The 22,462-nt window shown below is 42.0% G+C and overlaps 2 protein-coding genes across 3 annotated transcripts; one reads left to right on the forward strand and one right to left on the reverse strand.

The window, feature by feature from the left end:
* The first annotated feature begins 461 nt into the window (after positions 1-461).
* LOC147061117 (putative polypeptide N-acetylgalactosaminyltransferase 8) lies at positions 462-9,842 on the forward strand. 2 transcript variants are annotated; one of them, XM_085905398.1, is made up of 12 exons: positions 462-595; positions 2,190-2,393; positions 3,021-3,273; positions 3,762-3,928; positions 4,691-4,874; positions 5,118-5,315; positions 5,800-5,914; positions 5,990-6,175; positions 6,283-6,420; positions 6,987-7,082; positions 7,751-7,918; positions 8,001-9,842. In XM_085905398.1, the coding sequence occupies exons 2-12, from the start codon at positions 2,201-2,203 to the stop codon at positions 8,145-8,147; spliced, it is 1,845 nt and encodes a 614-aa protein (XP_085761524.1). In that variant the 5' UTR covers positions 462-595; positions 2,190-2,200; the 3' UTR covers positions 8,148-9,842. The 2 variants fall into 2 exon arrangements, 1 of the variants encoding a protein (XP_085761524.1); XR_015065458.1 differs by lacking the exon at positions 8,001-9,842 and having other exon boundaries at positions 6,283-6,359; positions 7,751-7,802.
* elp1 (elongator acetyltransferase complex subunit 1) lies at positions 8,374-22,318 on the reverse strand. The gene is made up of 36 exons (XM_085905397.1): positions 22,212-22,318; positions 21,366-21,535; positions 20,933-21,085; positions 20,779-20,860; positions 20,260-20,340; positions 20,100-20,185; positions 19,495-19,685; positions 19,006-19,129; positions 18,851-18,944; positions 18,548-18,778; positions 18,300-18,470; positions 17,916-17,994; positions 17,697-17,843; positions 17,485-17,591; positions 17,088-17,191; positions 16,715-16,768; positions 16,538-16,643; positions 15,733-15,848; positions 15,589-15,662; positions 15,414-15,492; positions 15,162-15,241; positions 14,934-15,077; positions 14,597-14,682; positions 14,334-14,482; positions 14,084-14,207; positions 13,617-13,714; positions 13,350-13,551; positions 12,992-13,053; positions 12,854-12,916; positions 11,858-11,918; positions 11,662-11,778; positions 11,487-11,586; positions 10,564-10,691; positions 10,333-10,484; positions 10,161-10,242; positions 8,374-9,659 (listed from the first exon to the last, which is right to left on the reverse strand). Exons 2-36 carry the CDS (start codon positions 21,513-21,515, stop codon positions 9,598-9,600), a joined length of 3,939 nt encoding a protein of 1,312 aa, XP_085761523.1. The 5' UTR covers positions 21,516-21,535; positions 22,212-22,318; the 3' UTR covers positions 8,374-9,597.
* Between the last annotated feature and the right edge of the window lie 144 nt (positions 22,319-22,462).

Below are 22,462 nucleotides of genomic sequence, written 5' to 3' on the forward strand. Positions count from 1 at the left end.
ATGTCACGTGAATGCATCAATGTGTGTCTAAATTGAAGATCGTCGCTAAAAACCTGCAAAGACTGAGAACTATGTAGTTCAAAGTTACGTTAGTTATGTTAGTTCATAGTGACTTTATGTTCAAAATATTTAGTGAAAATACATGAAAAAGACTGAGGGAATTCTGAACTCCACTTTATTCATCCCTCCATCCATTCATCCATCCATCCTGACAGACCGCCCAACAGAAGCGACATTTTCGCTAAACATTAAGGGGCTGCCCATTTATTTGCAAAAATCTAATGTTTTGAGGCTGAGAAAAAGCTACGTTCGAACAGTTCCCCTCAATAGAAACGATGATCATGCAAATTTATGCAAAAGAAAGTAACATTCAATTATTGTTGTAATGTCAATTGTCCACTGGGGGGCGTCTGCTCCTCCTTAATCCGCTCTTGTCTACTGGCATCTTCAACTACAACACAGTTGAACTCCGAGTGGCGTGCACGTACCTGCACGCCGCGCAAAATTGAATGGACCTTCAAGTTGCAGTCACCACGGACACATTGAAATTTTGGTCAAGGCTGAAGTACTTGCAATTCTTGGAAAGCGGAGCGAGGTATGTTTTATATAACTATATTGACCTTTACATTTGTATACATTGTGCATTTCAGTTCTTGTGTTTGTCTAGCCATACTGAGAATATTTTGGAGCAAAACTTTTTACAGTCGGATGCCCTTCCTGACACCAACCCAAGGGGAAATTGATTTTCTGTAGGGGTTGACTCCCTTAACCCATTCCTCTCCTGAGCCAGTGGTACTATTTAACCCATAGTTGTACTAAGTTCATTTTGTTTCCCTTGTCAATCACTTTTTTTGTTGTTCTTTTATAACAATTTTAATTTTAGGTTTGATCACCTGAGATGTTTCGGCGTGTACTTCCGCCTTTATCATAGTGTCACTGCTGTGACGCGTCTTTATCAGCTGATGGATGAATGAATGAATGAAGGCGTGACTCACCTGTCAGATTTGACAGATGAGTCACGCCCTTCACCTCCCCAAAATGCTGCTCCAGGTGGTAGAGAGCATGTAGACTCCCTCGTCCCTGTTGATGATCCTCGGGCTTCGTTTTCGGATCTCAAAACATGTCAGAAATCTCAAAACAGCCGAAACATGTCAGGTAATATAAACTAAAATTAAAATTGTTTGTGATAAAAGAACCCCCCAAAAAAGTATTTAACCCATAGTTGGGGGCTGGTTCATGGGCACCAGGGCATGAGGGTTGACAGTGAGAAGTGACATGCACTGGGCACTCCACCAACACACTAGACGCATCACGACAACCCGACTTGGTCTTATGAAGTCAAACACACCACCGGAGGACTGGACAAAAAGCGTCCTGGTGCCTCTATTCAAAGAGGAAGGGGGACCCACTCGCATGCGGGTCATACAGGGCAATAAAGCTGCTGGAGCATGGAATGAAGCTGTTAGAGAAGGTGTTGGAAAGGAGGGTGAGGTCACGGGTAGAGGTGGACGAGATGCAAGTATGGCTTCATGCCTGGTAAAGGTACAACACACGCAATTTTTGTCACCCGACAGATGCAAGAGAAACACCAGGAGAAGAGGAAGAGGTTGTACTTCGCTTTTGTTGACCTGGAAAAAGGGTTCGACAGGGTGCCAAGGGAGGTGGTGAGGTGGGCCCTAAGGAAGTCGGGCGTGGAAGAGGGACTGGTTAAGGCCGTGATGGAATGCAAAAGACATAACATAATAAAGAAAGAAAAATACAATTAGGTTAACACAGAGCTCTGATATCAGGCTGCCAACACAATCTATAGACCTGAGTTCAATTGCAGTCAGTGTGAGCACAAAACCTTTGGTCTTCAGCTGGAAAGGATGGGGGGGTGGGGCAAGAAAAGCCAACTAGAACATCTGAAATATATCTGGGGTTCATTAATTGCACACTACATTCTGTCTGTTAAATCCAGAGTCTGTTAAATGGAGTCCATGAAGGCAAGAACTTTGGACTGTAATGGTCATGTGCCTGTGACCCTTGTAGGGAAAAGCGGTTTAGAAAAATGTATGGGTGGACATGAACATGTACAGTGAGAATGTCTACACTGAGTGGCTGGAAAGAGGAAGAGGAGGGAGGGTTAAGATGGGCCCATGACTTGGGCCCCAGGATGAGTATTCTCCTCCCTTGTGTTTTTTTGTCAGGTGTGGTCGACATGAGGCCTGGCTGGCTCAGAGGTGTCCTGCTGGTCATCTTTGTGGCCTCCACCTTGCTGTACCTGGGCTCCATTCGGAGGGATGTGAAAAGCCACTCGGAGCATCTGCACAGGGTTAGCTACAACGACTCAATTCACGAACAGGGGATTTTCAAGAGGCTGGATAAGATGGAAGCTAGCATTGACAGACTGCGTAAGTTCATTTTTTTTTGGTGGTGGGGGGGGGGGGTAAATTTCATCCCCCATAAAGTCAACCACCTGTTCCATCCAGTGTTAGAATGGGCAATGTACAGCAGAGACTTTTTAATTAAGAGTCCACCAATATTTATTGCATTTGTTTGGACAGTTAATTATTAATACTTTATTAATGTATTATTTTACATAAGTAGTTAAATTACTTGTTTAAGTTAAATAAAAATATTAGTACAACATAAAAAAGTAATTCCATGAAATATTTTTAGGTTGTATTGAAGGTTTGTTGTATTTATTTTGCCACTTCTCTCCCTAAATTTGGGTGGCTAAAATGTAATTTCCCTAATTTATTGTCTAGAATAATAGTAAAATCACAATTTTTTTGATGTGATCTTTTATTTGTTGAATTGATTTTGCATTCGTCTCAAATGATTCCTATTTATTTATTTTTTGTATTCTTAATTTGTGAATTATTTTTCAAATTTAATCTATAATCTAATCTATAATCTAATTTATAATCTAACCTAGAATGTAATAATATAATATCTCATGTAAAATATAATATCTCATCTAATATATTCAATATAATATATCTAATGTAAAATGAAACGACTTTCCATTTTTACAGTCAAAGTTGTAAACAATGCACAGCCAGTGGCGGTGATGGCGAAAGCCGAGGACAAGGCAGAAAAGGAGCTCAAGGACAAGAAGGTGGTGAGGAAACTGTTCCCCAACTCGGCCCTGTTCAAGAAGTGGGGAGAAGGTTTGAGTGAGGAGGAGCAGAAGGAGGCCGAGGCCTTGTTCACCCAGTATGGCTACAACGCTTTCCTCAGTGACAGGCTGCCGCTCAACAGGGAGATTCCCGACACACGGCACGCCAGGTAGCCACACCCAAACAAACATGGCACGAGATCACTCGAACACATGTTTGAACATAATGGCTACATGTTGGACTAAATTCATTTTGTTTTCACTGGTTCTTTTATCACAAACAACATGAGATCAACAGACAGACAACTCTGTATCGGTCTGTATCGGATGCATAGTTGTAAATGTTTTGAAGATGTATGTTTGAAATAATTATTTTAGTCCAACTGCAACGGAAAGAGGAATATAGTTGTATTGTATTCTATTTTCTATTAGATTCCCTGAATAGAACACATTTGAACGCATCATGTGACATGAAGTATGATGCCACAAAAAAGCCTGGCGTCCTTTTGAATATGAAATGATGTGTAGTAAGATGTTAATTATGACTTGCATAGAATATAGTTAAGTATGCTTTATGTGACCTGCTGAACATCAGCTATGCATGAGACATCATTTGCAATGACGTGACCTGTTTTGTTTTGCTCTTTCTTCTATAAAGATGCACACAGAAAAAGTACCCTGCTGATCTCCCCAGCCTGAGCGTGGTGTTGATATACCTTAACGAAGCTCTATCTATTATCAAGCGGGCGATCCGCAGCATCTTGGACAAGACCCCTGCCAGTCTGCTCAGAGAGATAATACTGGTGGACGACCACAGCACAAATGGTACATGAAGAGAAGGCAGTCCAAATTCCATAATCTCTTTGACGATCATTAAATGTACATTTTCCAATGGGGTAAAACCAATGGGTTAATTTCTGGACGTAGTTTTGAACCCCACGGAGCCCGATGCGGCTTATATATGAACAAAACTGGATTTTTCCTTAATTTTAGTTGGTGTGGCTTGTGTTCCAGAAATTACGGAAGGTAAGGTTATAAACAAAATAGTTGAGTAAGTGTAAAAAGTAATTTGTCATTATTATTTTAGTGCTTCATAAATGCCTTTGCAAATACGCACAGTAATGACATAATTAGACAGAATTACACAACAATTTTTCTTTTCTGCTATGTGGAGGTAGTTGCTTAGGAACAAAACACAATATTTAGCATTCTCTGGAACATCTTTCAAGTGTCTATATAAGCATGCTGATATACTATACAATACATTGTTATTTCTTTCGTGCTTTTAAGGAGAAAAACATTATACAGTTTCACTTTATGAAAATAACAATTAAATTCCACTCAGGAACGTGGTCTGAACCAGCAATAGTTAAGTTCGGTAGGGAATCCTTCACCCCATTTCTATTAGTATCCAAGATTGCAATACTAATAGTAACTACTAGAAAATATTTATCTAACGGATGCCAGAAAAAAGAACCTTTCTATATACGGGTTGTGTGAATGGAAATATTGTCACAATTTGAGTAGGTGGCAAACAAGGAAGTAAGAAATGAGAATAAGTTGTTCACCTTGACCGTTTGTCCACAGAGGACCTGATGGAGAAGCTGGAAGACTACATCGGGGTCATCCACGAGGAGCGTCCGGGACTGCTGAAGCGGGTCGTGCACAAGGAGCAGCTTGGCCTCACCCAGGCCAGACTGACTGGATGGAAGGTAGCCACTGGTGATGTGGTGGCCATCCTGGACGCCCATATTGAAGTCCATGTGCAATGGTTGGTGTCTTAAATGACCTCTTGCCATTTCCATGTTTGCCAAGGTCAGAGGTGAGACAGGCCTAGCTAGGATTTTTCTTCTTGCATCCCAAAACCGCTCATATAAGGTTTAAACCCGATAATGTCCAAGTCTGGTTTAGACTATACTGTGTACAGGACATGTAAAAAAAATATATAAGCACAAGGAAAAGAATACGTACGCCTTTGTTACCTCGCATCATTGACAGTCGCTTGTGCATTCAGGGCAGAGCCGCTGCTGGCTCGCATCAAGGAGGACCGCAGGGTCATCCTGACGCCTGTCTTCGATCGGGTCAATTACGACGACTTGATCGTGACCCACTATGACCCGGCCGCCGATGCCTTCAACTGGGCCCTGTGGTGCCTGTACGAGTCCTTCAGGCCCGAGTGGTACGAGCTCAAGGACGAGACGCTGCCTGCCAAGTGAGTCGCAGGTTTTACACCCGCTCTCCTCGGTTTCGGTTTGGAATAATCCTAAAGTCCATTTCAATTTTGAAGTTTTCAAAGTTTTTTTTTTTTAATACAGTGGCAAACTGTCTTAGCCAGCCTGTGAACTTTACGTATAATTGACGGCCATTGAAATGCACCGGTGAATTAAATAATATAAATAAATAAATAAATAAATAAATATAGCCTATGTATCACTTTTTAACACCCCAAAGTCTTCAAAAACTGCTCCACGAAAAAATAAATAACTATAAGTGCAAATAATATTGAAATCGATAATAAAAACAGCAAATCCGCCAAGACTGACTAATTCCAAATAAAATAAAATGTATAACACAACATTAATTATAGTGGATATAATTGGAATATTTCCTATAGTTCTCATTTTATATTGCGACTACCATTTCTTAAAAGTCTAAGTTGTATTGATAAACTTTGTCCGTGTTTTCCGTCACAAAAGGAGCCCAGCTATCATGGGGATACTTGTTGCAGATCGCAAGTTCTTTGGCGAGATCGGCAGCTTGGACGGAGGAATGAAAATATACGGTGGTGAGAACGTGGAGCTGGGCATTCGGGTAAGATTCCGGTGCAGTCCAAGTTCTAAACAAAAGCGAAACAGTGTGATCCAGCGTTTGTGTTTGAGCCTTTAGGTGTGGCTGTGTGGCGGCAGCGTGGAGGTCATCCCCTGTTCCAAGATCGCCCACATTGAGCGCGCCAAGAAGCCCTACCTGGAGGACCTCAGGGTCACCATGAAACGAAACGCCCTACGGGTGGCCGAGGTGTGGATGGATGAGTACAAGTACAACGTCAACATCGCTTGGAACCTTCCTTTTCAGGTACATGCAAATGACAGTAACACTTTGTCAAAGAATTCCAATTGTCCAAACACTGAAATCCAGAAAAAGCCAGCACGGTGGGCATTTTGTGCACCTTTTCCACTCAGGATCACGGCGTGGACATCGGTGACGTATCGGAACGCAAGGCGCTGAGGGAGCGGCTCAAGTGCAAGCCCTTCAAGTGGTACTTGGATAACATTTACCCCATGCTGGACCCTCTCAAAGACCTTGTCGCCTATGGGGCGGTGAGCACAAAAGCCAATTAGTGGACTCTCCTACTCTGCCTTAACCTTTCGTGCTAGAAATGGACCAATTGGCATATTTTTTTTCCAGTCTTCAATCCAATTCTTGATTATCTTGTGACGAATAAGAACGGTGATTAGCCTCACTAGCATTTACCTCTGCCATGCTGCGTTTTTTGCATCATGTAATTCATTCTGATCAGTAATACTGCACGCTTTGCACATTTGTCTTTTTGTACACAAGTTGAAATTATTAGTCCCCTCCAAAAATATTTAAATGGCAAGGTTAATTCCTTGGTTTTTAATTGCCTATGGAAGACATTTGGTTTTCTGATCAAAATATCAATACAAGATTATTATTATATATCTTATTTCGTGGTATTTATGTACATCAAGATGTGTTAACTACAGGACAGAGCGTCTTTTGTTTGAAGCCATCCACTCTTCAAGTGAGCAAAATTATTGAAACGGGCATGATTAGATTAACTATAAGTCAACCACATATTATTTAGTGGCCTACTCCTTACTTTGCAATGACGGCATCAAATTTGCTCCGCTCTGTTTTACAGTTAATAAACCAGCTAAAGCCGGATCTGTGCATCGACCAGGGTCCGGTTCCGGGCAGCATACCCATTCTCTACTCTTGCCACTACTTTTCCCCGCAGGTACGGACTCAAGCGAGATGGAAAGCATTTATTTGATACCCTTGATCTCCATCTTAAAGTCCATATACTTGTACACTCTTTATCCTAGTAGGACAACTTTTGGCATGGAGTTTTGCCTCACTAGCAAAGGTCGAAATAAGTGGTTTTGCAGCGCAGTTTGAAAGACAACATTTACATTTTGTGCCAGATCAAAACACATTGAAAAGCTTCACATCAACTTTGAATGACATTGAGCAGTGATCATGTGGTTAGCGTTAGAGAAGTGGCTGCAAACAGATACGGCCGCTTGAAGCAAATTAAGCCCCCCATCTTAATAAAACGCAACCAACGTTATTACTGTGTCTGCATCGATACGCCTCAGAGCTTTTTAAATTCATCACGTCTGAAGGCATAGAGTTCATTTTGTAATTGTACATGTATAGGGAGCCTCAGGCATAAGGCCATTGTCCTATTCTCAGGAAATCTGACTTATTTTTTGAATGAGAGGCACAGCCAATCAGTTTTTCCTGCAGCAATAAGTGTTTTTTTTTTATTTGTTGTTGTTCTAAATTTTTGTTGTTTAGTTTATGTGTTTGTTTTTTGACCCCTCCTCCAAATGAAATGATTATTTTCACTGCAGAAAGCTTCCAAATTCATCAATTCACAGCGACCCTTTCTCTTTGCCACAGCATTGCTACTACCGGACCAATGGACACCTCTACGTGGGTGGCATCAAATCCCACAAGTATAACAACAACCGCTGCCTGGTGGACCCTGGCAGTGGCATCTACCCGGCCCTCTATGAGTGTAACGTAGCTGCGCAGAAGAATTTCAACATGTTTTGGGACTTTAAGCAGGTGGGTGGCAGCGATGATGTGTGCATATCTCGCAGTTCTGAGCAAAATGGGGAAAAAAACAAAACTACTGACTGCTTTCCAGGGATCATCGATCCGGAACAGAAAGACGAAGCGGTGTCTGGAGATCGCCCAGGGTCAAAACAGCTACTATCAGCTTATTGTACAAACTTGCACTGGACAGATTTGGAACATTCAGAATTACATAACAGAAAGAGTTGCTCATGGGTAACAAGTCATTTGTCCAATCAGCAAACTAGTTAGGTGGGGGCCTAAATTGAATTCACACCACATCCCCTCAGTGTGAGAGATTTGGCACTAGATGAGCCACAATGACTGACAAGTACAGATGGGTGAGGAATTCCTTCATAAGTCCTGTTCCAAAAATTCAATTGTGCAGCAGTTTGTTGAGGCAATCAACCTGTTGAGTCTTAATCAAATGAAAGATCTAGTCGGAAGCTACTTCCTGTCCTCGTGAATATGGGCTATATCTGACTTCATGGATGAGGAGGGAGGAATCTTGCATCATTCTGATTTTTGTGATTGATTTAAGATTTTTTCTACTCAAAAAAACTACAAACAAATGGTGAAAACATTCACACTATCCCTGATTAACATGGTTTAACAAGATCAAATGTATTCAAAAATTCAAACTCCATGTTTAAGGCTGCTACATGATAACGAGATTGATTTTTGGGATGATGAATGTAACAACAAATTTATTAGAGGCTATTTTTTTGGAAAACTGTGTTTCTGGTACTTTGAAACGTGGTTATATTTTGAAAGACTTCATCTCAGGAGATAAAAAAAAAAAAGATTAGATGCAAGTATTTGAAATTTCCAGTCCCACCAAAAACAAAGGAACTTCAATTTAAAATGATCAATATTTACCCAACCAAGAAACTTTGGAAGATGAAATTTAAGGTGAATGTAGGGAAGGTGAAATTGAAGATTTAGACCATCTTTTCTTTTGGTGTGAGTTTGTACAAAGGTTTTGGCTTGACTTTCAACAATAGGCTTGTTCAAAAAAGTTGCTCTTTATTTCTCTTACTATCTCTGATGTTAAATATGGCTTCTTTCATAATAGTAAATATTATTTTGTTGGCCAAACAATACATACACTTTAAAACAAAACCATTCTGCATTGGAAGAATGATCTGAAGTCCTACAACAATTCATTAAAGCGTATTAACACCAAGAATGCTGTAAAATGAACCTTATTTATTGAAAGGCTGTCTCTAAGATATTTGTCCTGGCTGTATATTCTTTGTATACAAGATGGAGTTGCCCTGAAATGTGTTTTTCACTTTTTTCATTTTTTTGTGTGTGCTTTAGTTTGTTTGTTTTGTGTTTTTTTTTTTTGGTATTGGGATGTCTTATTTTGTTTTTGTCAGCTTGTTGTTATTATGATGTTATTATACCTATTGTGTTTGAGTAAAAGGTTGAACTGAAAATAAATAAATAAATAAATAAATAAATAAAATAAAATAAAAAAAACTCCCGTCCTCGCACTTCCTTAGGGGAAACGCAGTTGCAGCTGTTTCGGCCAGCCGCCACTGAAAACCATAGGACGATGACCACTTTATTAACATTTGCACAGACAAGGTGGTGTCTGGATGAAGAAGTGATTCAATTATTCATTTAATTATTCTTTAATCCATTTAAACAAAAATAAGTTTCGTTCAAAAGTCCAAATTCCACTTGACTCCACTTCTCATCGTTGGCGGAGTAGAGATCTCAATATCTGGTGATGGGAAACATGCAAAGCATCAGTTATTATTTTTTTTTTTTTAAATCTTTTTTCCCCCATTTCTTTTAATTTGATTCACTGAAAGTATATTTTGCTGTATAATTCCTGGTCTTTTGCACTTTTGACATATTTGATAGCCTCAATAAAGGCCAGATGTTTCAAAATGAGTCTTTTGTCTTGTATAGGCCTATCCTGTCGTACGTTATGTCTGTCCCACATTGTCACGCATTCGACATTTCCCACATTTTGTCAGTCTGGAGGTGGTCACCCTATCTGATTCATTTAACTGACAAATGGCAAAAAAGCCTGCTTCTAAACTAAACCCAACTACTGACAACGGGCATTTGGATCGCCAGCCAATGGCATTGCAGGGAGGCGGGAGTTGAATAGACATCACAGCAAGGAAAGCACAAACGCATTGACTGGGTGAATGAATGAATGGTTTGTGTGTGTGTGTGTGTGAATATGACAAAAAGATGAGCACATCCTGCAGACCTTGTGACGTTAGCTGCGTTTGCGTCTGCTGCTGCTGGAAGGAAGCCATGATACTGTTTGCTGTTGAGTTGGGTCCCGTCAGCTGAGACACAACAAGCAGACGACATTCAAATTTGACACGCAACGGTGGTTTACCATTAAAAAAAAATACTTTGAATTGAAAATGGATTACCGGTAGGTGGCTGCTCTGCATGTCCTGAGGCCATACTTCCGGGACGGCCTCTTCCATGGCGTGCAGAGCTTGCTGAAAAACGAGTTGGAGTTCATCGGCTTGCCTGTCGAAGCGGAAGAGCACGAGAGCCTTGAGCAGCGCCTGAATCTCCTCTGCAGAACAGCCAGACAAAAATCATGAATCCCCACAACGCGTAACGTGCTTTCCAAAAGCTCAAGTGTACACATTCACCTCTCATTTTGTCCACGCTGGCAACCATTTCTCCCAGGGCGTACATGAGCGCTTTTTCCTCCTGGGGATTTCCTTCCTTCAGACTCAGCTTCTTCCTCTCAGCTTTGCGGCGGTTTTTTGAAGACCTCCTGCATCACATCATATCGCTTGAACATTTAACATCACTTGGGTACATATTTACACCCAAAAACAACATTTCCGTCAAAAAGCAGTGACAAAAAAATGAGGTCAAGAAGATAGTCTATCAGATGAACTCGAAAGCATCTTATACACTCAGTGAATTTTGGAGTCGAGGAGCAGATTTTTAAAACACACACTCGAGCATTAAAAATATTTTACTCTACTGTATGTATGTATATTGGGCCACCTCTATCATGAAATTGTACACCCTTGATCGACATGTTTCAGTGGTGAGAACTTGTGCCATCTGGTGGACAATTTAAAAAGTCAGAAGTTCATATTTGATTTAAAGACTGTACTTTTGCCCACAATTTTAACCATAACATTGTTCAAACTGATCTTAGGTTGACATCGCATGCAGTAACCTTTCAACGGCAAAGGTATGCGAGTACCCATCCACTCAACCGCTTCATCGTAATACGTGCAAATTTGATTTTGGCATTGTTGTGACAGATTTGTCGCTCAACGCTTTCAACTCACCTGAGTTCAAAGCTAAAACTCAAAAAGATTTAGTCTATTACATATTTATCTAAAGTATCCTCTTGCCGCTGCTATTTTTTTTTTAATCAATAAAAAAAAAGAGCTTTTGTTATTATGATCATTATAATTATTACATTGGCCAACAAATGTCCACTTAAAAATAAATAAATAAAAAAATGATTCCGAATGTGTATTTTTTTAATTTAGTGCATCATATTTTAGTCATAATGATGATAACAATAATGTGTGTGCATGTGCCTTACGAGGAGACGCGCGAGTTGCTGTGGGAGTACTTTGACGCGTTTGTGACGCTGCTGGCCTCGGAGTAAAGTTCTGCGTCCGCACAGTCGGGACCATCCTCATCTGCGAAGAGACAAGATGTTTTGTTTGGATGATGTTACCATGGCAACCTATCACGTCACAGTTTCCCGTCCTCACCCAGCATGCTCGTTCGGGCTTTGTCCTCTTTCTGCTGCCGCACCAGCGTCAGACGTGCGCGGTGGCGCGAGAAGGCGGCCAGCTGCGTCTCCACCAGGAAAATCTGTGCTGATGCCGCTGCCGTGAGGGGGGAAACAAAATTAAAAGATGGAAGATTCCACTTAAGAGGAAAAAAAAATTGGCTCCTAAAAGCTACCTTCATCCAGAGCGGGTTTCAGGTCTGTCTCTGTGATGTCAGCTCTGTTGTGCATGTGAATCTCAAGCATAAAAAGAAACACACAATTTAACTGACAATGGAAGTAAACTGAAGTACGATCAACATATGTACTGCACATTTTGTACCTACTTGCAACACAAACGTGAAGCAGTCGTTGGAAGCAGCGCTTATTCAGCTCAATATTCAGTTGACTCAAAGAACAGACAACATCCCAGGCTAATATTGAAGTTTACAAGTTGACAAAACAAAATGTGAGGCGATAGGTGATAAGAAATGAAATGATTTTTTTTTTCCGTGTCCACACCCGTAACTCAAAATTATAACAAAAACAAGTTGGCACTTTGAAATATTGTACTTCATACAAAAAGATTAAGAACCAAAAGAATTTCGAAAAGTTTGTGAATCGTGATTTAATGCTGCAATCTAATTAATTATTTTGGTTTGCCCTCTTTGGCCACCTGGAGCCAGTGAATAGTCCTACAGACAAATAAAACCAAGTATTATTTGTGCAGGCTGTAATGTAAGTTATCTTTCCTGTATGTGCTCCACCATTTGTGCTTATATAGCTTTTGCTTCTAAAAACGCAACTAGCAATGCTAACCATTAGCAGGTCAATGCTGTTTTCCATTCAATGCTTGAATTAAGTAAGCAGGTAATTTTTAAGGCAACCTTGTTTGATTGCATAACATCAATCTCAGAGGGCAAAAGCAACATACGGTACTAATTGACCCAAATATTTCCAAGAATGACATTTAAGAGGTAAAAATTTCAATATGTTGATGCTGTGCTATTTTTGTTCATGATTATAGAGTCAGAATCTAAATATGGGGCCATGCCTAGACACATGGCCCAAGGTGTGAGGCAGCGCTTAAAAGGCCTTTCTAATATTTATGTATGCACCGTGGAAGAAATTTAAAATTTTGACAGTCACTGGATCACAACGTGGATTTGTACGCATTAATCTTTTGCACCAACCAGCCGTAGTGCCTCCTCCCAGGCCGCACCGGAGATCAGCATCGAAATGGCCTCCTCACAGTCCTGCATGAGGACAAAACCACAATCAACAATGATAGTCATTATTTACAAACGGTTGGTTTTGTGTTAACAACCTACTTTGGCATACTGGTCCAGCAGCACAGCTGCTTCCGTGTAGCGTCGCTGTCCGCTCAGCCTACCTGAGAGAAAGCAGATTTAAAAAATGTCATTGTTTTGCATTAACAAGCACACACAGACCCCAATTTGAGCCAAATAGCCATGGCTGCAACATGGCAGCCATATTGGATGTTGCAAAGTTCATGTCAGCAATTTTGAATGGACTTGACTTCATAAAGCCACAACGTACAGCTTTAGGGATTCTTGGGTGTTGCTCTCTTGCACACAAATATTTAGAAAATGGCACCAAAAAGAACGTAAGACACTGAGACACGGCGTTTATTGAGACTTCCTCTATTGACGTTACCGCCGTGGTTACCTGCGAGGTCTCGGGCTAGCAGGGCAAGCCGGTCGCTGGGCAGCGGAATCTGCTGCGCCACACAAATGGCGTTTCTCCAGCTGGCGCCGGTGGTGAAGGCCTGCAAGGCTCCGTCGAGCTCACCGCATCGCCACAGCATCAGGCCGGCCTGCTCAGCTTCCTGCTGATCTAGTAGGTGCTTGGCGTAGGCACGGCTCAGTGCCTTGGGAGAAGTTGGACGCGATTATGATAGGAAGCTGAGCAGGAAGGTGCTGAATGTGGAAGTACCTTGTAGTGAGCGCTGTCAGCTGAGTAAAGACGCAGAGCTTGGCTGTAAAGTTTCTGCTCCTTCACCAGCTGTAAAACCTCTGGGAAATGCTCATCTCCTAAAAAATAAAAAATCCAAGACATTAAGACTTTGAGTTTCATTTGATTCAGTCGTGCATGTTGAGAGGTGTGAGCTGCTTTCAAAACTGAATATGCAAGGTGGAACTTCTTCAAAGATAGTATTGGAATGAAGAACCTAAATTGTGAACGTATGAGTCGTAACTCCTCCTTGCTGTTTGAATTGTCACTGTCTCTGACATTTGAAGAACATTGTGTCGATTTTGAGTTTTTGATTTATTTCGCCAAGTACATAAACAATACAATTTTGTGTCCATAAAAGAGTAAAATATCAGCTGAACCGAGTCTACATGTTACTACCCACCTCTGTGCAAAAGTGGCTTCCTGTGAGAGACAAAATGGAGGCCTACCAGACTTCCTGAGGTGCATCAGCGCCTTGCCATAACGTTTCAGGTGTTTGTCAATGGTGTAGCGTTGGTAGTTGACCTCCATGCTCTTCAGCATGTTCAGGAAGGGGAGGTACTCTTTGGGGTCCTGTGCACACGCAGCATTTGACCTCAATTCACCTCATCAATTATTGCCTATTGCTTATCATTTGTTGAGGCGTGGTATATATAAACAAACAGGCACTCTCACATTCAGACTTTTTTTTTTTAGTACCTTCTGTGATTTCTCGGCCACCATGAGCACCAGGTCAAAGTCGTACGTCCCCAGCGAGTGTTCGTACAAGTCGTTGACATTGACGAGGAAGAGGAGATACTTCAGTGCCTCCTCAGCGTTCACGCCACCGTCTCCTTCAGGAGGGTTCACTGCAAAAGCGATTGCACTCAGAGCAGTTTCTAATATTTGGCTTGTAAAGCAAACTGTGTTTATTGTGCCAAAGCAGTGCATGACATCAGAGCGTCCCAAAGCATCTTGCTCACCTCGAAGCTCATGGACTTTCTGCAGGGCGATCTCCAGCTCAGGAGTTGACTTCTTCACATGTGTCGTTAGTATAGACAGACAAAACCTAAACCAGCGGGAATTGGTTTTTTATTAAAAAAATAATCCAATTGTTTTCAAATGAATAAAGATTAAAATAATAAAAAAGGGGGGGGGATAATGAATATAGATTAAAATGATAACGTGTGTGTGGAGGGGACAAGATAGATGACTTAATAACTACAAACATCATTTTAAAATCTTATTGAATAATCATGATAAAAAATTTCCAACAATATAATGTTTTTCAATTAATTCCTATTGAAAGTTGTCACTGACTTGTTGGGATGTGTGTCCTCCATGGTTCTGCGTAGAGCATCACAAACGACATCCACCTTCTTAGATCCGGGGGCGTGCGGCGGCCGCTGTAGCTGCGGGCATCCCCCGGGGCGAGGATACATGCTCATGGTGGTGTCCTCCTCCCTGATGGCGATAGGGCTGGGGCAATGTTAAAAGCTGAAAAAGAACTCACGGTGGCCAATTCTCACATGACAACGATGGGCTGACCTGAGCTCTGTGAGGAACAGGTTGATGTTGCTGATGGAGTCCAACTGCTTCAGGAATGTGTGCGTGTTCTCCAAGAACACCTTAAGTAGTGAGCAGATTGGTGACTTTTTAAATCTTTCTATTGTAGATTTTTATGACACTAAATCCTTCTTTCTCACAATGACTCAAACTTTGTTTTAACATGATCTCTAAACTTAGCCAAATAATACTTCAGAGTAATAATCTATGATAACAACAAAGCTTTACATGTACCTTTGGATTGTGGTCATAGATGAGGTTGAGGTTGATGCGCAGCTTCCTCATACACTCGAAAGCTTCCCTAAACCTCAAACTGGGAAACAAAACACAACAGTGACTGCATGACCTCCTCTACATCATACATACAGGACTGTTGGGCCGTGGCGGAGGTCTACACTCGTCTACTCACTCGTCCAGCCACTGCCTGAGCTGCGCCAGCACCAGAGCCCGATGGTGGACAGTCTCTAAATTCCCACGCGGCATCTGCACACACAAACTCGGTAAACATCTCCCTGTGAGTGGTCTTGAGAGGCAGAGAGTGTTTGGGGCTCACTTGCAAGACCACCCGTGTGTCTCGTGGCACCACTGTGACCACACGGGACCCCCGCTCCACTCGCCGCAAGGTCTCGTCGTTCTGCCCCCCGTCCTGGGCCAAGGCTGCTTGCAGCGCTGTGGGAGTTTTCAAAGTGTATTTCTTGTCACGCAACAAAAAATGTGCATGTGATTCTGCTCATATTGATGTTTCTTCGCAGGAATTGAAGTCGCTGGTTGTTTTCTTTGAATAGTTGCCTATTGTATTCGGAAAAAATGCTATTGTGCAATGTGGCGGTTATCATGAATATAAATTAACATTACGGTTGTAACTAACAATTTTTTTTTTATAAGGGATTCATCAAAAAATTATTCAATGAATTAAAAAATGTCTCAATTTCCATTCCTATATTTGAAAACAATATTTCAAATTGACGGTGCAAAAATATGCATAAACATAAATTAAGAGTCAGTTACTAGTTTGGTCTATAACGTAAGGAAAAAAAAACTTGATAACTGTTTTAAAATGTTTCATTTTAATTCGAGCACAAGTCTGCTTTCAAACAGGACGACAGAAATCTGAGGATATTTGCAGTTACGAGGATGACATTCTAAGGATTTGGATAACATTAAATTGAACTAGCACCCTATAATCAGTTATCAAAATAGTGATTGTTTAATTTGATAATCAATTGACATCAAATCACTTCACTTCTAAATAATTATTTACAAGAGGATTAAAAAAAAAAAAAAATATTACGGTCTATTGTTCGCTGTGGTAATTATTTCTATCGTGTCTCGAGAGGGCCAAAATGATAGTCATGTACCTTTAAGGTCGAGTGTGCTCAGTCTGAGGCAGCGGCACGTGTGCGAGTGCGTGGTGACCACCAGGAAGTCGTCACAGACGGCAAAGGATGACACGTTGGAGGCGAGCTAAGGGGAAGGAAGTGGACAAGTTCAGCAGGGATGCCAGTATCAGCCAGTGTTCCAAAATGGCCACCTACCTCCACATCAGCAGCGTACAGGTGAGATCTGTCTGTCAGGCCCAGCACACACTCCTGGCAAAGTTAGTGTTGGCTTTAAAGTACAACTTATCACCTGCAGTGGTACCTTTACCTTACAGGTTGTTTGACAATCAAAACAATGTGGATTGCTTGTGAACATTGCAGATCTCTTGAAATTCGACCGTTACGAGCAGTTTGTGAGTGTTAGTCATGCTAAATCTACAGACTATTACAAAAGTGAGAAAAGATGATCGAGACTCTTCAAATCTAGAAGTTGAAGCGATGACAAAGTACATACATGGACACGCAGGGCACTTGTAAGTCAATGTACCACTGAATCAGTTGAAGTCTGAACTATTCCGTTTGGTTTTACCTGGCCATCCACGCTGCAGAGAGCCATTTGAGTACAGGGCACGGGGAAGTTAACGCTACACCCACTGGAGTCGCGCCACTCCTCCACCGAAGGATCGGCACAATCTGCACAAAAATACGACTTTTAAATGATGCTGTATGTTATTATTCTGTTTGTTCCTATACTGTGCAAAATGGCAGATTCCAGGAATAAGTGTTGAGAGGAGCATGAATCGCATGTACAGTACGTTTGTTCATGTGTCTCATGAACTTGGAACTGTAGATTTTTTTTCTCGAGTGTTTCTGTGTATTTCTATTGTGTAAGGCAGTTAGGATGAATGACTGGCAACGAGTGATAACAGAGTACTTGTATGCACATGTATGACCAATTGTGCCTGAGTATTGCTGACTCGACTGACCCCAGAGCAACTTTTTAATGCGCCCATCCTCCAGCTGTAGGGCAACCGAGCGCGTGCTACAACATTGGACCATGCTGATCACGACGCCGTCCACTTCTAGCCGACATCTAGAGTGGATAAAAAACAACAACAAAAAGAACAGGGAAAAACAAATCATTAAAAATAATTCAGTCTGCCGTCAATGCCACAGCAGGGTTCGTCTCATTCGGCACCTGACGGAGAGCGTGTCCTGGCTGGGGCACAGCAGTATCAGGGCGGAGGAGGTGGGCACCAGACCTGTGCTCACAGCCACAAAGAGATTGTCCTGAAGCCACAGCAGATGTCGCAGACATAGCGGGGCCTCCTGATGCATGGCGATGCTGCAAAAGCAACAGATCAACATTTTAAGATGGATGACTGCTTTTACACGTTTGTGACTGTAGTTTTGTTACCTGAAAGTTTCCTTGAAGACCAAGGGACGAATCACAGTCTTAAATTCATTTGCAGCTTTGTTAGGTTCGCCTCCAGAATCTGCTCAATGAAAATATGCTAATGGTAAACTTGATGTACAGAGAGTAGTGGCAAATTCAACTTGGTGCCAAATTCCCTGTCGTTAAAGCACGTATCTCACTTTTTTTGTGGATGAAAACAAGTGGATTTTGCTGCTTCAGATTTGAAGCACACAATATTAAGCAGAATGCCGTCTTTGGACTAGCGGGGGGAGCAAAGAACAAGATAAATGTAAAAATTACGGACTTGACTTCTACCTTTAATACAGAATATGCTGGAACTAATCATTTAGGTAAAATAGCGGAGTACTAACTGTGGAGACCCACCTTGGTTGTAGATGGTTATGTTTCCATTTGCGGTAAGTGCCGCTAGCTGATTGGTCCTCTGAGGCTGGCAGAGGAAGGTAACCTGATTGACAGGTGAGCTGAGCTGGAGGTCAAAGGAACACATGGGTGGAGGAACAATGCCCTGCCTGAAGGTGGTCACCAGGATCTTATCTGGAGGGTGGGGGGAGTTATTATTGAATTTTGATCATATTAATCAACAACATTCCTCTTATCCAATTGGGCCTGACCTCCGTCAATCACAGCTACGTTGGCGTAGTCCGAGGCATCCGTCCCCGGGCTCCTCTCAGTCGTCCAGCCCCAGTCGTAAACCAGGCAGCTCCAGCCGCGGGTGACCAGGTGCAGACGCAGAGCCCGCTCAGGGTCCCAGCACACGCACTCGGGAGCCTGGCTTGGGTCTGTGCCGAAATCCAGGCTCTGTTTCAGGTACCAGTGGTAGTTTGCCACCGTCCACAGTTGCACTGCATGTAGAAGATGGGACAACATTCATGTATGCAGAGTGTATGCAACACAAACAAGGGGACTGAACTCACCCCAAGTGTTCATGCGTCCGTCCTCGCCCGGTGTTAAATCCTCCAACCAGACAGCCAGAACCGTGGAGTCGTTGTTCCACAGAAGCTTCTTCACCTGAAAGGAAAACTTTAGTCCCAGAAGCATACGACAGCGGGCTAGAGAAGCATGGATGTGCCTTAGCCTGGTCTTTTCTGAAGGGCAGGGTGAAGTCTCCATGCAGCAGGCCGTTCTTCTCCATGAAGACCACACAGTGCTTGTTGGGATGGCGCTGGGTGCTCGCCAACACGCTGCCGGAAGGTCTTAAACACAGTTTTTTTTTTTGCATTAATCATGTGACATGCCCGTGCATGCCATGAATATTTTTTGCTGTGAAATAAGTCTAGGCATTTTGTTTACAGTTGTGCCTCGAGAGGAGGGTTTAACTTGTTCTTAGACTATACTCAAAACACTTGTATCTGAAATAATCTCTCCCCAATGAAATGAATGGAACAGCCATCAGACTGTTGGAGCTTCCCCTTAAACCAAACAAAATTGCAATGCGTTTTTTAACAGGTACAAAATAGCACACTAATTTGAGTTTCTATAATCATTGTTTTAAGTGTTGTAACAAAGCTACATAGATGCTAATTGTCAGCTTTTGGAACTGTTATTGAAAACTTCTTACTTCCAGGACAGCGCCTGCTCCAGGCCATTGACAGCCTCACTGGTGGCCTGCAGGACGCCTTCCCTGTTCCACACCCGGACCTTCCGGGCTCCTGTACTCGGGCAGACGGCACTGACAGCAAAAAGCTGCCCATCCCCTCGCCATGTCACTCTTGGGCATCTGTCGTCCCACTCTGCTGTCGGCTTCACGTCCTGCAAGCACATTGACCACAGTCCTTTATAAAGTATGTAGAGTGCATCATATTGTTTCACTTTTCCACATGTATAGCCATATTCATAAATGGGATGATTTTTTTCCCTTAAAAATGATATAATAAGTGATCTTTCAAAATGCATTCAACTGTTATGGTCTTACTGTGTGTGGCTCACTGCCTTGCTCCAATAATGTCAGCAAACGTTAAGATTCTGTGCCACTATTGATTTCTAGACTAAGTCCTTAAAGGCAAAAATGTCAGGTGACCACATAGGATTCCACAAAAACGAGTGAGAACATACACCAGATATGTGCTGATGTTTTCAGAGTGTTTCCAAAGGGAACCGTTGGCTTGAGTAATGTAATACAGTAAAGATATTTTGCAGGCTGTCACCCCCAACACACAGACAAACCTGAGCCTTCTTCTGTGCGGCCTGTTTGCCTTCTGAGCCATGAAACTGTGTCTCCTTCTTGCCCCAACCCACTGTGATGAATTTCCCTGTCAAGTAGGACACCATGTTACTCAAGAGTATTTATGACTACGTTTATCATAAATCCACAAATAAGTCGTACCTTCGCCAAAATCATCCTGGTGAATTCCAATCTCGGTAATCGGCTCAAACGTTTTGGTCATCATGATAATGGTTTCCTGACCTGCAAGCGGCAAATATGAAACACTGACACTTTTCTAATACAACAGTGAACCCTTCTGTATGTATTAGTTATACTGCTCTCAGGTGGCTAAGATGTGCACACGAGAAGAAGCCGTACAATCGATTAATCAAAATGAGTAATGTTTAATTACAGTCTATGTGTAAGTAGTACAAGTGTTATTTTTCTAGGAAAAAATGTGTTAATTTCTTAGTGTTTTATAGGTGTGTGTGTGTGTGTGGGGGGGGGGGGGGGGGGATTCCTGTCATTCCCATTCTTTTGAATGTGGAGTGATGATTTGAGATTACTATGTTTTGGGTTACGAGCAGGGCACCATTGCACACTAAAAAAAAAAAAAAAAAAAAAATTGCAAAAAAATATTACTTCAAAATCCACAATAGAGCAGGGGAATGCTGGATTTAGATTAATTTAACAGCTGACCGGTCGTGAGAATGACGAGTTCTTCATCAGGACTCCAACTCATGGAGGTCAGCCCGCTGTCCACACTGCCGACGCACTCAAACTGTTAGGACCAGACTAGTTACTCGTGCGTTTAACGCAGTGCACTCAAGAAGACACGTACAATGCAACGTACCTGGCTGGTGTTAAAGTCAAAGACGACGACATCCCCGCTAGACAAGGCCAAACATGCTGACTCAGTCTCTGGCAGGTCTTGCAGCCCAACCACGCAGCCACTGCCGTCTGCTGGGAGGTAGCCATCTGCTGTCAGCGAGGCCTCACTTGTCACCTACAACCAAAAAGTGGGGGAAAAAACATGCATCAAGCATAAAAAAAGACACAAACAAACAAACAAACAAACAAACAAACAAACAAACAAACAAACAGAACATTGCCAATCAGAGAGTGCAGGGCAATTATGGCCAAAAATCTTTTTTTTTTTTTTTTCCCCCCTTCATGCAAGTTGTAACTTGTACTCATTTTGAAGTGGCCATTACAACCAATACTCTCAGAGCAGTGTGCACACATTTCCAAAGTGTGTACAGTAAAGTATATATACCCCACTTTACCTGTCCAGTTTGAGGGTTGAACTCTGCAATTGAGTATTGAGAGGCGATCAGTAGCGTCCCGGTGTCGCTGCGTACCGCCAAACACTGCGGAGAGCCCGGGCCCTGAAGCTCCGAACTCTTCAGGCTCTTCAGTAGCTTCAAGTTCCTCATTGCAACTCAGGACACGGCACCTGCCCAATGGACATGCATTCAAAGTAAGAAAATAATGTCGATTTTGGGGAGACCGCATCTGTTGGCCATTCACTATTGAATGAAAACCCAACTGTGAAATAACAAATGAAACTTAAATGAATGACTTTATACAAGACTTTGAAATCTAAATCAAATTTTGACTGCCTCAATTTGACCTCTGATGGAAGTCAAGATGCAAAGCACCAGAGGTTGTAAATTCAGGTCCACAAAGTAAAAACCCTGCCACAGTTTGGCTTTGGCTCATAGCTGTTTCTACTCAAGCAGGTAAACGAGCTGAGGATGTGTAGCTTGGATGCTGATCGAGTAGAAATACCTGGAGCTAAAGTCAAGCTGTGGCAGGGTCGATTAATTTTAATCGCCTGTCACTGCATCTATGCGCAAATGGAAGGAGAGACCTTGCACCGCCGTAATTATTCACAAAACGACAATTAAATCTCTGTCAATGGGCGAATATCCTATAGTATGGGGAAATTAACCAATAAGACAAACGAGGTAGCATGATTGAAGTTATTTACAGTTAGGTTTTCATCAACTGGCCAGTGCGACTGTCCAAAAATGAAACTTTGATGCTAATTACTGACAACTAGTCTGCGTTCGATAACCAAATTGATGCAGATTCATTTGTGATTCCCCCCAAAAATCCTTGAAACTCACCCACAAGAGCCGTTTGTTATGGTTTGTTGTAGTTGGAGAGTAACATCAGCTACTCACATGCGGGGACGTCAAATTCGTAACCTTTCAACTCTACGTCACTATGTATGATTCAGCTCCATATCGCCTCCTACAGTCTTGGTGGACAAATGAGAACATCAATAAAAATATTCAATTTACATGGGGGGATCGCGAAAATGGTATTGGAGACGTTTATTAATAATAATAATAATTAAAAAAATAAAATTGAAATG

The sequence above is a fragment of the Syngnathus leptorhynchus genome, chromosome 2 (assembly GCF_054491065.1).
Source record: "Syngnathus leptorhynchus isolate UIUO chromosome 2, UIUO_Slep, whole genome shotgun sequence".
NCBI classification, from domain to species: Eukaryota; Metazoa; Chordata; class Actinopteri; order Syngnathiformes; family Syngnathidae; genus Syngnathus; species Syngnathus leptorhynchus.

Bases quoted from the DNA above. Each gene is read 5' to 3' on its own strand.
- LOC147061117 (XM_085905398.1), top strand. From the start codon at position 2,201: ATGAGGCCTGGCTGGCTCAGAGGTGTCCTGCTGGTCATCTTTGTGGCC. The intron at 6,176-6,282 runs GTACATGCAAAT...TTTTCCACTCAG, and splicing joins CTTGGAACCTTCCTTTTCAG to GATCACGGCGTGGACATCGG. The intron at 7,919-8,000 runs GTGGGTGGCAGC...ACTGCTTTCCAG, and splicing joins TGTTTTGGGACTTTAAGCAG to GGATCATCGATCCGGAACAG.
- elp1 (XM_085905397.1), bottom strand. From the start codon at position 21,515: ATGAGGAACTTGAAGCTACTGAAGAGCCTGAAGAGTTCGGAGCTTCAG. The intron at 16,769-17,087 runs GTAAAACCAAAC...TAACTTTGCCAG, and splicing joins TCTGCAGCGTGGATGGCCAG to GAGTGTGTGCTGGGCCTGAC. The intron at 14,208-14,333 runs GTACTAAAAAAA...GCGTGTGCACAG, and splicing joins TGGCCGAGAAATCACAGAAG to GACCCCAAAGAGTACCTCCC.